This window comes from Pangasianodon hypophthalmus, chromosome 12 (genome assembly GCF_027358585.1).
Source record: "Pangasianodon hypophthalmus isolate fPanHyp1 chromosome 12, fPanHyp1.pri, whole genome shotgun sequence".
NCBI classification, from domain to species: domain Eukaryota; kingdom Metazoa; phylum Chordata; class Actinopteri; order Siluriformes; family Pangasiidae; genus Pangasianodon; species Pangasianodon hypophthalmus.
Genome location: NC_069721.1, coordinates 11100302 through 11115385, shown reverse-complemented (window position 1 = coordinate 11115385; position 15084 = coordinate 11100302). Strand labels below are relative to the sequence as shown.

Sequence of the window (15084 nt, the reverse complement as noted above, 5' to 3'; positions counted from 1 at the left end):
AGTTCCTCTATTTTTGCATATTTGTCACATTAACTGGTTTGATCCTCATACAAAATATAACATAAGACAAGAAGAACATGAGTTATTAAACTCAGTAAATGCTCATTTCATTCACTAAAGGAAACTTCCGTGAAGGATATGCAAAACTTCTAATCATTCATGTGAAACAGTAATTGCCTCCTAAACAGAATAACTGGTTGTGCCACCTTTAACAGTAACAACTGCAATCAAATGCATCTGATAACTGGAGATCAGTCTTACACTTCCATGTGGAGGAATTTTGGTCCACTCTTCTTTGCAGAATTGCTTAATTTAGCCATACTGGAAGGCTATCAGCTGCCCCTTTAATGTCCTGCCAAAGCATCACAATGGGGCTCAAATCAGGACTTTGACTTGGCCACTCCAAAACCTTAATTTTTTTTAAACTGAGCCATTTAGAGGTGGTCATAAAGTTCCTTAATTTATCCATCAGGATTTCCGGGTACAAAACAAAATTCATGGTTCCAACTATTATGGCAAGTCACCCAGGCCCTGAAGCAGGAAAGCATCCCCACGCCATCACACTACCACCACCATGCTTGAATGTTGGTATGAATTTGTTGGTTAGCAGTGGTTTTCACCTTGCAACATTCCCATGGTTACCATTTATGCTCAGTCTCTTTCTAATGGTAGAATCATAAACACTGGGCTTATCTGAGGCAAATGAGGCCTGCAGTACCTTAGATGTTAATCTGGGTTCTTTTGTGACTTCTTGGAAGAGTCGTCCATGTGCTTCTGGTAGGCTGATCACTTTTTTCTCCGTTTGGAGATAATGAATCTCACCGTGGTTCATAATCTTCATAATCATTATTGGTACTCTCATATTTGCAGTTTACATAATAATAATAATATTTATTATTATTATTATTATTATTATAAATAAATTGATGTCAAATCAATATAAAAAACTGTGCCACGCAAAACACAAGCAATTTTGTGTGAGCATAACCACTTTTACAATATGCACGCACTGAATTCGAATTTGGCATAATATTTTGAGCCAATACATTTAAAATGGGGATTTGTGAAAAAATGTGCAAGGGATTGAGGGATGGCAAGTGAGTGAGAAACAAGTAGTAGTCCTGCACTGCAGACAGTGTATACCTCAAGTGGTGGGGTGCTGGCAAAGGGAGTGGAGGGAGATACTTGCACTGTGTGCAGTGGACCTTTAGCCTAAGAGTGCTTTAGCCTAAGGGGCTATGTTCGTGCAAAAGTGTTTATACTCACACATGATTTTTGACATTATTCTGATGCTGTCGTTAACAGCGTCTGATGTAAAATACACTATCTGGTCAAAAGTACGTGGACACTTGTCCAATCACATGCATATGTCCTTGTTGAACATCCCATTCCAGATTTAGTCCCCACTTTGCTGTTCTGCCTTACTTACATTATATGGCCAAAAGTATGTGGACCTCTGATCATCACACCCATATGTGCCCATTCCAAAACCATGGGTATTAACATAGAGTTGGCCCCAGCTTTGCTGTTATAATAACCTCCACTCTTCCGGGAAATCTGTCCACTAGATTTTGGACCAAAGCTTTGGGGATTTGTGGTCATTCAGTTACAAGAGCATTAGTGAGATCAGTCACTGATGTCAAGTGAGAAAGCCTGGCACAAAGTCAGCGTTCCAGTTTATCCCAAAGGTGTTCAGTGGGGTCGAGGTCAGGGCTCGGGCCACTCGATTTCATCCACATCAACCTTGGCAAACCATGTTTTTACAAATCTTGCTTTGTGCACAGGGGCATTGTCATGATGAAATAGGTTTGGGCCCTTTAGATCCAGTGAAGGGATCCATCCCTTGATGCTACAGCGTACAAAGACATTCTGTACATTTGTGTGCTTACAACTTCGTGGGAGCAGTTTGGGGAAGAACCACATATGGGTTTGATGGTCAGGTGTCCACATACTTTAGGCTATACTGTATAGTGTTACAGTCCATTCAGTGGTTCAACAGCATAGAATGACGTAACGTATTGTTTACCACTGTTAAATACAAAGGTCAGCAGTTACTCTGTATAGATTTCAGATAGGTTTCTGGCTTTTAGATAGATTTATGCATGACTAAGAGAATAAAAGAAGGCCTCTTGTGTTCTTTCCGTTAAATGGGACTTTTATTGAATACAGAGGCGTGTCCGCTGTTGCTAAGCGCCACCGGAAGTAGCCCGATGTTTACACATTTTTGTTCCGCAGAAAAACAACGGTAAACCAGTTGTCTGAATAAAATTAAAAACTAAATGCATGTCCATGAGAAAGTCTTTAACATTTGAGTAGATATAATTATCAGTGTATTACCAGGCTCGCATCACGCTTTCGGCTGACTCACTTGTAACTGTAACTAGCTTAGGAGCTAATGTTTCAAACGAGGGTCTGTTGTTTACATAAAAGGGTTAAACAGCTGTTTCTGTAGCTTTGTAACACTAATATTAATATCAGTAATAATATCTCTGGCATATAGATCTCTGATACAGGTGGCCCTGAATATTGTGTAAACATCTTTGTGAAGTTTGTATATGTCTTGTTGAAAAGCTTGCTCACAGCTTTGCTGATTTTGCTTTTATTTCTCTGTCAGTTTCCACAGTTAGACTAAAATGCCCCTTTTTGGCAATACATTCAGCCCCAAGAAGACACCACCCCGGAAATCAGCATCTCTCTCTAACCTTCATACAGTAAGAAATCATTCTTTATCATTAGTAATAATAATATAATAATTATATCCATTCACAGTAATTATAGTGCACACACAACAATTCCATTAATACTCAATAAATCCACAGTCTAGTACACAACCTTTTGCGTTTGTTCTCTGACAGTTGGATCGATCCACCAGGGAGATTGAGTTAGGCCTGGAATATGGAGCACCTGTAATGAATATTGGAGGTCAGAGCTTGAAATTTGAAGATGGACAATGGATTACAGGTAAGACTGTTCTCCTGATAAACAAAAAAACTAACTAAAAACTCTTGTGCACTGTTATTTTATTTATTATTGTGAAGTGTTTAATGGCCTTTTTTTTGGTAGTGGTGTGTTTAAAGCTTGTCACTTTGTCACAGAGTCAGGAGCTAATGTGTCCAGCAAGGAGGTGCAGAAACTGAAGAAGAGGAATCTGCAATTAGAAGAAGAAAACAACCTTCTCAAGCTTAAGATCGAACTTCTGTTAGATATGGTGAGTTTACTCTTCAGCTTACAGGTACACATAATCCACAACAGATGTGAAATTAAGACCTATATGTAAACTGCTTAAGAATTTAATGGGTAAAAAAAAAAAAAAAAACTAATGCTGAATAGGCAGTGGTCATTCTTTCTGACTTATAGTGTTTAATCTTGTTTGAGCTCCATAGGAACAGAAACCTTGTGGATGAAGGCTTCCAAAGACACACCTGAGCTGCAGTTGTAACCTTAAACAATGACCTTGATATCTATCCCTTCATAGTGTGCCTTTTAATGTACTGAATTGCCTCTGAAGCGGACAAACAGATCGCAAACAAACGAGACTTTTGGAGAGTTTTGTTTGAGAGAGTTTTGGAGCGATTAGGATGATTTGGAGTGCTTATTGACATCACTTGCCATAAAATGTAAAATCTGAATTTCACAACAATGGTAGCAGCGCAAATTGTGATTTTTTAGGGCACAAACCAGCACAAATGCAGCACAAATGGACATTTTTTTCTGCTCATATGGGGTGCCAATATTACAGAGGTCCCAGACAGTATTTGCTCTGTGGGAATTCAGCCACATGTCAAATCTAACTGATGCCTCCTGATCCATTTTATTCTTGAATAATTTAAACTGTTTGAAACAGACTACAGTATATGCTTTTTATCACTTGTGCTATGATTTTAATCAGAGATGAAAGCATCTTTTTTCTCTTATTTTATATTATACTGACATTAAATCACATCTCATCTCTATCAGCTCTCAGAAACCACAGCTGAGTCACATCTAATGCAGAAAGAATTAGACGACATGAAGAGTCACTACAAACAAAAGAAGTGATGGAAAGTATGGATTTCAGATGATTGTGTTTTGGATCCCTTTGTGTTGTTCTTCATTGAAATGATTTATCATACTATTTAAATCTTGTGAATTTTTATAAATGTTATTTCATAAAACCGTTATGATGTTCAGTACATTTACCTTTACTCATTGTATAAACAATAAAAAATATTTTCTTAGTCAAATGTCAAATGAGTCCCCTTTCCTTTAATGGATCTCTGTGGATGTTTTTCAGTGGTATGATGTATTTAAAGAAAATATTAGAGTAATATCAGAGAATATTATACTGAAAGAAGTAGGCCAAATCGGTACGCACTGTACTATTTCCTGAATACACTACTGCACTGTTTGATCAGCTCTTAAGAAAAGGAGATTATTTGGGTTGTGTGTGTTCTAAAATGTGCACACAGATTTGTGGGGATTGTTGTATGTGGTATGCGGCACGTACAGAAGGGTTAAAACGTCTGTGCCCTTTTTAGGAAGGATTTTTATTGTATCAATTCCAAAAATGAATGTTTTCACATTCTATTTTTTAAGTAAGGCTATGTCATTAATATTTAAGAAAAGGTATTTACAAAAAACAATAGCTATAAAAACTGTACCACTTGAGTGAATGTCAATGTTAGTGTGCATTCACTTTTTTTTACAGAAACAATGCTGGCTGGAGCAGCTCACGTGTCACGCACACTGTAGCCATACAACACTGCAACCAGTAACAGCTAACTAGCTTGTTATCTAGATTAAATTTATTATTATCAGCAATACTGATTAAACAAAGATTGGTTTATCCATGGGTAGGCTGTTGCAGAGAAATCAAGAGAAGGGGAACTGCTTGTGTGTTATCTTTAGTTACATTGGTAACTATTGCCAATGACATTTTTAATTAAACATGTTGTACATCTCCTTATATTTGTTTATTAACAAGGTTAATATTCTACCAGCAATTTGTCTTCTATTTTGTTTTTATTTTCTTATCGCTTGCCCCCTGAGCTGCCACCTGACTGACTGAATTTCATGCAAGAGTTTCTAAAACAGCTTGAACATTATTTTCTATAGCCATATTTCTGTATTATTCTATATCTAGTCTAGCAGGACACAAAATCATGGGAGTGTAGTTCAGAGCTAAGGTACATATATAGTATGGTGCAGAGCCTTTAGCAATGACAAGAGTTTCAAATGTGCTACTTAGTGCATCATGAGTCAGTGAAGTGACTTTAAAAAAGGGGGTCACATAAGAGGTTGGGAAACAGATGAGCAGTAACAATAAATACATGTAAGTTAAATAATGTATACCAAGAATCTGATGAAATTTGTACTGGCTTTTAATACATGATAAAATAAAATGAGTTATTTTGTGAACTCAGTGGAGTCTATTGTGTAATACAAAATAAATACAATGTGATAACACTAATTGTACTTGTCTTACATCAGTTGTAAAAATTATGTAAGACATTAAATTTATGTTTCGAGTTAATTAAAATGTATTCATTATTATCCGTAACTGTGTGCTGTCAGATTTTAAAAACTTGCTATGTGTATGTGGACCTGTATTCCCTCTGGCAGTTATTTCAGATAATGTATTTGAGTGTACTTTGACTTAACGTTCAGTACAAGTACAGTACAAGGTTATTTTTTTTTTTAATGGAAACACGGCACAGATCAAAACAAGTCTTTCATAATACAGCTCACTCCTGTGCACATGTCCATTAAATTTAAGAATTAAAAGGAATTAGAAGTGATTAACTGGGTGGTACAAGGAACACGGGAGCATAGGGTTTATCTGGCAGATTTTCTCAGAGTGGGATCATAAAAGAAGAGAACACAAGTCAGTGCTAGGAGTGATGTAGTGAATTGGACTAAACTGGAAAACTATTAGGATTTATCTTTAACCATTACGTGAAGAAACATAGCTGTAAAATGAACACAGGTGAGGAACAGATGTTAATTCTCCTCTTATCTGGAATTCTTATATGTGTGGGAACAGTGGAGCTGAAGTAATCATCACGTCATCAAGTAGTTTTCTGGAAGCCCCCTTCTCCTCAGAGGACTAGTAAAGTAAGAAGTTTTCCTTTTCCTTATGCAAAAAATGTGTTTTTATAATTTTTCTCAGCATGAAATATTTTGCATTTAAAGCCGAAGTCTTTTTATATAAAGATTACTGATTTTTTTGTGACTCATATAAATGATCTTGAATGTATGAACAAATGAACAAATGCACGTGAGAGATTAATAAATGGTTACAGAGAACCAAAGTTTTACAAGGTTTAAGAGCTTGTTCTTTGTCTATTACAGCCGTAACATGATTCTGATTAGACTGATAATTCTAATTAATTATATTTTATGTAAAAATCAACAGCACATATATCGTATGTACAGTACTACAGATCTCTGGTTATGTGGACATGAGACATCATTATCAATAATCATTCCTGCAGGAAATACTTGACAGAACATGGGAAGCAGTGTGGCAGAGAGAAACAGAGTGGATCCTCCAGATGGAGGCTGGGGCTGGGTTGTGCTGTTAGGTGGCTTCATTATCACTGGTTTCTCCTACGCTTTCCCTAAAGCCATTAGCGTGTACTTTAAAGAACTGATGCGGGACTTCGGCTGTGGCTACAGCGACACGGCATGGATTTCCTCTCTCATGCTTGCCATGCTTTATGGCTCAGGTGAGAAACAAAGACAAAAGAAATAGTGCACACATGTTTACTTTTCAATGATTGATCAAGTCTTTGTGAATCCATAGATTATCTTTCAAACATTTTCTGAACAGGTCCAGTTTCCAGTATCATGGTTAACAGGTTTGGATGTCGCCCAGTGATGCTGCTTGGGGGACTGTTAGCCTCAGCTGGCATGATTGGGGCTTCTTTCACCACCAACATCATCCAAGTTTACCTCACTGCTGGAGTCATTACAGGTGATTAATGGCTACATGCAGTTGTCCACTGTAGGGCAAGGTATCATGCTGAATGCATGACAGAGCACTTGTATTCTTCACAATTAGTAGAGTTCCCCTTCATTTTTCTTGATGAACAAACTATCTTAAGTCAGTTTTCAGAACACAGAATAAGAGTTAAATGCTTTGATTCCAGTGATATTTAGCCATAAATTAGGCTGACTGGGAAGCCATTTCTCTGTGTAATGGTTATACCAATAATATCTGAGAAACATATTTATTAGACATTAAACTCTGTTTCCAGTGTTTTAAAGATTTACTGATATAAGATCATTCATGTACTGCTGCATTTTATTCTCCACAGGGCTTGGTCTAGCTCTAAATTTCCAGCCCTCACTTATTATGCTTGGGTCTTATTTTGACAAACGCAGACCTCTGGCCAATGGACTAGCAGCAGCTGGGAGCCCAGTCTTTCTCTCAGCTCTTTCTCCACTAGGACAAGTGCTGCTGGATTGCTTTGGCTGGAGGGGTGGCTTCCTGATCATGGGGGGGCTGTTGCTGAACTGTTGCACCTGTGGTGCTGTTATGAGACCGTTGGGATACAAGGTTTGGAAGTCTGCAGCCAGGGATGAGTCAAATGCTCAGGAGTTGAAAGAGATGCTCCCTTCAAAGGCTGGGCAGGAGGAGAATAATCTGGAGAAGGCTCAGAAGGAAAGCCCCAAGAAAAAGAAGCTCCTTGACTTCAGTGTGCTTTGTGACAAAGGCCTCATCATTTATATAGTAGCCAAATTTGTAGTTGTGCTTGGTTTGTTTGTCCCTCCAATTCTCTTGGTCAACTATGCTAAAGATCAAGGAGTGCCTGACCAGGAAGCTGCCTTCCTCCTCTCCATTATTGGATTTATTGACATCTTTGCTCGACCCACATGTGGCCTGGTGGCAGGACTAAAATGCGTCCGAGCCAAAATGCCCTATTTCTTTAGCTTGGCCTTACTTCTAAATGGCCTTACAGATATTTGCTCAGCTAGAAGTACAGACTACACAGGACTAGTGATCTTCTGTGCGTTCTTTGGACTTTCTTATGGAATGGTGGGTGCATTGCAATTTGAAGTGCTCATGGGAATTGTGGGTATTAACAGTTTTTCCAGTGCCCTTGGTTTAGTACTCCTTATAGAGGCAGCAGCTGTGCTCATTGGACCTCCTTCTGCTGGTAAGTCATACTCTAGTCAAAGTAATCAAACTTTTAATTAAAAGTTGTATTTTTACACATTACAACATGTCTTTGAAGAGAGTAAGCATATTTTCTCATATAAACATATAAGTCATTTTCCCCTGTACACTTTTAAACAGGACGATTAGTGGATACGTACAAGAACTATGAGCTGATTTTCTACATGGCTGGTGGAGAGTTGATGACTGCTGGCATATTCCTTGCCATTGCATCTTACTGCTGCATTAGGCTCCAGAAGAACAAGGACACATCTGCCATCCAGGACACTGATATTGAGGACAACACTAACCATATTAATCATGAATCTAACCATTCTATGAACAATAATTAATGTTAAATCTGAAATCATTCAAAGAACTGTGACAGTAAGTGATATTTATGTATAAATGGTTTTAGTGGATACGATTTAAATCAATGTCCTTTCACTAAGTGCACTTTATTTGACCAATAAATTATCTTTTGCAGCCCTGAGAATCAGTCTATTTTTCCTTGTTTGTCATAGATTACATTAGATTATTACTGTTCTGTGACAGTGTGAGAAGCAATAATATGCCAGCTTCTGATGAATCTTGCATTCATAAATCTCTCTGTGGATTTTTGACAGCGACCACTGCTATGATTTTATAAGTAATATTTCCAGTTATTTATATATTGTTGAACATGAAAACACATTTTAATGACATAATAAACTATAGTTGTGTAATTTTATGTTAAATTATCCATTGTTTTTAAGCTCTGTAAGCCACAGCACAGCTCGTACAGTGAAGCGTAACATTTTCAAGTCAAGTGGCTTTATTGTCATTTCAACCATATACAGCTAGTTAGTACACAGTGAAACGAAACAACGTTACGCCAGGACCAAGGTGCTACATAAAACAAACACAGAACTACAGGAGACTACATATATTTACATAAAGTGCGCAGTGCAAACATGTGCAGACAGCACAAGACAATGGGCACAGTAAGTTACAGTGCAGCACCGACTAGTGCACAGTTCTAGTAGAAAGTGAATTTTTGCCAATAACATGAAGGGCTTTGGGTACAGTTTTATGTGATATGGTCCTGGGATATTGCTTCAAATGTCATAAGAAAGAAGAAGACTGATATCACCATGCTGCACAATAAAAGCCATTCCTCTGATTCCCAAATGCATGACAGGTCAGGTAACTTTTAACCTGACCTTTAACTTTCTGCCTGCTAACACCCAGCAATGCTGTCTGGCCCTTGTGGAAACACCAGGACTCACTTCAACTAAATTCAATTCTTTTTACACAGTGCTTTTAACAAGGGACATTGTCACTGTCAGCTTTACAGAAATCTGGAGATACATTTAAAATTTGAAATGTATCCCTAATGAGCAAACCAGAGGAAGCAGTGGCAAGAAAAACTCCCTGTGGAGACAAAAGGAAGAAACCTTGAGAGGAACCAGACTTAAAAAGGAACCCATCCTCTTCTGGGTGACACGGGATAGTGCAATTATAAAACATTTCTCTTCCATAACTGTCTATTATAGAGTCAAGCAGTGCTAAGTGTGTTAAAAGAAACTTGGGTATGAGTATCATTAGAGTTTTAACTTTAAGTCTATTGTATCAAGCTGAAGTTATTAACTTCACTGCTTCAGACTTGAGTGTAAATTGTTCTTAGCCATTGCAGTCTTTAGACTATCCGAAGAAGAACATCCACAGCAATCTTTAGGGTTTCTGTGTGATACCATCCACAGTAATCTCATGGTTCCAATAAAAGATAATTATCATAGTTCATAATTAAGCCTGATTACTGCTTATTCTTGTTTGCTGCCCATCAATTTACTATAATTTTAATTGTATAAAATTATATAATAATAATAATATATAAAATTATTTTTAATCATACATTTAGTATAAATGTAGTATTTATTTGACTTTTTTCTCATTCAGTGAAAAGTTCTTTCCTGTCACGAAGTTTGATGCTGATTTTGATGAATGTAAATTGTTTGTTTTTACTAATTGTGACTTTGTAGCTTTGTTTACACTGACACCACAGCGGGTACAGTCTAATTAACCAGAGGCCTACTTTTTACAGCATTATTTGATTTCAGCAGTTATCAGCTTATTGAAGAGATCATATAAACACATAAATGCTGTTACTGGATTTTAAGAAATCTGATAAAGATACCTGGATCTAGCCCAATAATCAGGTTATTCTGGTAATCTAGTTTATTCAGGGAATGTATATTATCTGATAGCTTTTAGTTTCTACATCTCTATACATGTGCATAAACTTAAAACAGTGAGAGAAAAGAAAAATCTCAGTCAACTGACACGCATTCAAGACACAATAAATCAAATTACTGAGTCAGGTTATGATCAGGTTATGCTCCACTCTGCCTCGCTCTGTTTGCAGTTCACTCTTCAGTACAGCAGGTGGCAGCATGCAGCTGTTCGGGTGGTTTAAACCCCACCATTAAAGCCACCGAGGAAGAAAAAGAAACGTCACACTCAGGAAGCGGCAACGAGAGGATCTCGCGCTCGAGGACCTTGATAAAGCCACGAAGATTTGTTCTTCTGTTTATTAGAATTTTGAAAAAGGAACTCGTGTATACTTTTTATTGAAGCAGCAGTCAGAGTTTTGTTTGCAGTTTCCCCTCGAAGGATTTTACACTATTGTCACGATGCCGAGAGGAGGTAAGAGGAGCCGTACATGTGTCTGAATGATGTTAGCCTGTTTGCTAACGGTGTTAGCTGCGCCGCCGCATCGCGACTTCTGAGCAAGAAGCTAACGTGTAGTTAACCAGAATATAAACCTGGTACTGCTTGAAAGGTTTACTTTATCTTAGAAAAGCCAGTCGACTAAACACATATTTATTAAACAACTAGAGCTAGAGTGTTACTGCCGCATGAGCACCGTCCTGTCGTTAGTCATACTTTTCTGGGCAGTGTTTCATGTTTTTGTCACTTAGCGGGTTTTTAATGGATATTTCCTTCATTATCCACCTTGATCTTTTTTTGGACTTCTTAGGCAAAAAGGGCCACAAGGGTCGGGGCAAGCAGTTCAACAATCCTGAGGAGATCGAGCGGCAGATGCGAGCGCAGAGGGAGAGGGTAAATATCCAGTGTGGTTATTTTACTAGCTCTCGAGTGCCACTGAGTGATGATTTAAAGTCCCTTAGTGTCTGAATTATAAGGCATGTGTTTGCAGGAGGAAAGCGGTGATGCAGAGCGTGAATCTGAATCTGAGGAGGAAAGCAGTAGTGAAGATGAACAAGTAAGTAACACAACTCTTTCTTTCTTTTTTCTTTCACATGACTCTTTTTCTTTCTTTTTCTTCCATCCACTAGTCAGCATGGATTTCTGCTGGTGCATTGTTTGATTTTGATTTGGTGCTTCCTTAAAACATGTTTGTGTATCTGGTGAAAGAATCAAAAGAGGAATGGAGTACAAGGTTTGATTGAAATTGAGAATCCCAACCGCATCTCCCAGAAGAGCAAAAAAGCCACTGAGGTTGATGTGAACACACCGAGAGAGCTCTCACGCAGAGAGAGGTACTTCTAAACACCCAGAGATTCAGCTGGAGAATGCTTGTTACTCTGTGTTTCTGGCTAACTCTGGTCTGTTAATGAATGTGATGGCTGCAGGGAGGAGATTGAGAAGCAGAAAGCTAAGGAGCGCTACATGAAGCTGCATCTGGAAGGAAAGACAGATCAGGCCAGAGCAGACCTCGCCAGACTGGCTATTATTAAAAAACAGAGAGAAGAGGCAGCGAGAAAGAGAGAGGAACTGAGGAAAGGTGAGTTTAACATGCTGTGTAATGTTATGGTGTGCATTATGTAGACTAGACTAATCTCCATACAGTGTTCAAGTGCAAGATACTTTATTATTAATACTGAAGAGTTTCCATTGTGTGTAACAGTTTTCTGTGTAAAAACTGAAAAGATCTTTCTTTGTGTTCTGTGTTTTTTTTTTTTTTTTAAATCTGTTCCAGAAAAAGAGGCACAGGAGGCCAAGTCCAAACGTTAAGTCTCGTCCCCATCCTGAAGACTCGGTTAATGGGGGCGGGAGGGAAGGGACCAAATTAATTAGGGAGACAGCTCAGGGGTGTCCAGACACTGTCCTTTCATCCTTCACTGGCAGGGACAGGCAGCGATTTGGACATTCAGAGTCACATCACATAAAGTGGGGGTTAAAGACATGAACTCACTGGTTTGCTTATTGGTACCTAAAACAGGAAGTGATCAGCAAGACCATGATGTCCTCATGTCCTTTCCCCCCATACCTCCGATGTGTTCTGATCCTACAGCTGCAAGAGTTTACTCTTATATTTACTCTTTTGGTATGTTTTAATAAAGCTTTGATTGGGTTGTTGGCCAGGGTTGTGTTCTTACTGACGTCACCTGGCATGTTTCTAGAGAGTAGGGTAGAGTAATGAATGGAGAAACACTAGCAAACTTGTAGAACACCATCTGCTCTTGTTCTGACCTTATTACTGTATGTTTTTTAATTCTCTGTGGATAAGCTACCCATAATAAGCACCCTTTGTACTATACAAAATGTTTTTGCCCCACTTTTTTTTTTGTTTTTTTTGCATGCTAGTTGCAAGATATATCCAACTTATAACCAATGCCAGTAATGCTACAACTTTTAAAAACATAATTGATTTATTATCTTTGAATGGAACATCAGCAGTATTAATATGCATACCTAATCAGGTTAACAGTATGTATGGTTATAATCAGAATTTTTAACTTCCCCCTTTATACTGGTGTGCATACATTTCTCTGTAAATTGCCTTTTTTCCTCATGACCAACTCCTAAACATACCTCTTGTATATTAGGTCTTGTTCACACTTGGTATTAACATCTGTCTGGAGCGATGTGATCAGAAGCGGACGGATGGAACAGAGTTTTCATGCATCTTGAATGCTTCTTCAGTAAGCACTTGTGACTTATGGCAGTGACAGTGGATTAGGTGATGCTCTGTACTGAGTTCACACTACATATTTTATATGGCCATATGCATTTAAGTGGTTTGAGAGATCTGATTTCATAGCTAAAGATTCCTAGGAATATGTTTACACCTGTTCCTTATGCTTTCTACTTGTGATCAGATCACCCAGGGTGGATGCTAATACCAGGTCAGAACAGGGTCTTATATGCTTCAGCTTGTTGGTGGGACTTGAATTGCCTTGAATATTAGGGGAAGCAATATTACAGTGATGCAAATGATGAAACATTCAGCTCAGTTAGTAAAGGTATATATTTACAAAAGTGTTTCAAAAAAGTGTTGTAAAGTGTTCTCCATGACTGAAATATTTACATCCGTCATTGATAGGAAGCAATTGGATGTTTATCCCGACTTTGATTTTGTGGTATAGAAATAAATACATTAGTACAATCATTGGTTTGTCCCTGTGTGGGTTTTTTTTTTTTTTTTTAAAAAAAAAAAACAATATTCTTCCACCTGTAACCTGTGCTTATGCATTGTGCAAGAGATGACTAGGGCCTTGGCTTTAATTGCCCAAAACCTGAGATGATGTCTAAAAGTGCTATTTATGATAGACAGCATGAAACCTTGAAAAACATGAAGTAAAATTATCGTCAGAACAATTTTACCTGAGAAATCGTGTGGAAATGTTGACTTTTTGATTGCATTTGCCTCCTATCAGTCTTTTTATAGACACGTATCTATCTTTAGTACTCAGAAAGGCAAACAGGGCATTTAACAATACAGCATGTCTGAATAAATTAGAAGCAAAATGTCTTTCTGCCGTAATATTGAGAGAAAAAGCAAAACTGCTGACTGCCTCAAACAAATGAAAACCTTAGACTTCTGTCATAAAGTTAGATTCAGGTTGGTTTTCTGTTTTTTTTCCCTGGTACATGCACATGAAGTTGTTAGTGGTAATCACTCAGAGGCTATGGCTGTGGCAGATAGAGATTTTAAACACTGGAATATTCCTTTAACCAGGGGCAGCTGGTATAACTAGTATACTAGCAGGGCTTAGCCCCTGTCTTTCAAAAATAAAGTGACATTGATATATATGGTTTCGTTGTTGGCATCCACAACAGATTATTTGCTGTGGAGGATCTCTCAGCTAAGCTTTCACCTGAATTTAAAAGGACAATATCCTAGACAACAAGATGCTGTGTATTTTTGCGCTTAGGCCGAACGTATTTGAACCAAGTTCGACTGTCAGCAGTGCCGATGGTGGTGAAGAGCCGCCCTCAAAAATAGTAGACATAATTTTATTATTTACTCTTACTGATGGAGGATCCTGATGGAGTACACAGACAAATTTGTGTTTTCGATCAGTCTGAGGTAGCAACACACTCCAGCATTGAACAACGGTAAAACATTCCTCCAAAAAGTGTCCTTCACATAACTATGATTTCCACCTTCTTCACAATAAATAAACTCCAAACAGTTTTTTCTCAACCAAGAGATGGTTGGAAAAGAGAATGGAACACGGGAAGACGCACAGCCAAAAAGTGGACGGAAAAAAACTTTTACTGTTAACAATGGTAGAGCAATACCTGTCCCAGTGGGTGGGACATACATACTAGAGAGCATTTAATTGGACAAACACAAGACTAGTACAGTATGAGTCATGAAAAATTTTTATAATTTCCCCAGAAGTGACAAACTTAAAATGGAGCTATCACCAAAATATTTCAATCTTTGTATTTTTCCCCCCAGATATACTAGAGTATTGGAGCCCGTAACAAAAAGGTCTGAAGCACCTCTTTTAATTTCAGGGGCACGTTAACTGTATGCCGTTATCTGTAGTGTAATAAACCTAAAGAACTCACCACTTAAAGAAACCCTTAAAGAACTAACCACTAGGGGCTGCACTACTTCTTTCTCCTAGTTGATCAGTCACTGTTTATACTCGAAAAGGTCATGAATTAGTTTTCAAGGGAGAGCTAAAATGATCAAGCGACAACAG

At 38.0% G+C, this 15084-nt stretch overlaps 3 protein-coding genes across 4 annotated transcripts; all 3 read left to right on the top strand.

Annotated features, from left to right (window-relative positions):
* Positions 1-2155: 2155 nt before the first annotated feature.
* On the top strand, positions 2156-4223 carry cby1 (chibby homolog 1 (Drosophila)). 2 transcript variants are annotated; one of them, XM_026915583.2, is made up of 5 exons: positions 2156-2245; positions 2615-2711; positions 2856-2961; positions 3096-3208; positions 3958-4223. In XM_026915583.2, the coding sequence occupies exons 2-5, from the start codon at positions 2634-2636 to the stop codon at positions 4036-4038; spliced, it is 378 nt and encodes a 125-aa protein (XP_026771384.1). In that variant the 5' UTR covers positions 2156-2245; positions 2615-2633; the 3' UTR covers positions 4039-4223. The 2 variants fall into 2 exon arrangements, with proteins under 2 accessions (XP_026771384.1, XP_026771385.1); XM_026915584.3 differs by lacking the exon at positions 3958-4223 and adding an exon at positions 3384-3951.
* Positions 4224-4361: 138 nt separating this feature from the next.
* Positions 4362-8675, top strand: slc16a8 (solute carrier family 16 member 8). The gene is made up of 5 exons (XM_026914911.3): positions 4362-6093; positions 6474-6707; positions 6812-6955; positions 7299-8141; positions 8282-8675. The coding sequence occupies exons 2-5, from the start codon at positions 6491-6493 to the stop codon at positions 8491-8493; spliced, it is 1416 nt and encodes a 471-aa protein (XP_026770712.2). The 5' UTR covers positions 4362-6093; positions 6474-6490; the 3' UTR covers positions 8494-8675.
* A 1943-nt stretch (positions 8676-10618) lies between these two features.
* Positions 10619-13535, top strand: pdap1a (pdgfa associated protein 1a). Its single transcript, XM_026915968.3, has 6 exons — positions 10619-10825; positions 11160-11242; positions 11340-11405; positions 11558-11682; positions 11776-11927; positions 12123-13535. Exons 1-6 carry the CDS (start codon positions 10813-10815, stop codon positions 12155-12157), a joined length of 474 nt encoding a protein of 157 aa, XP_026771769.1. The 5' UTR covers positions 10619-10812; the 3' UTR covers positions 12158-13535.
* Positions 13536-15084: the final 1549 nt, after the last annotated feature.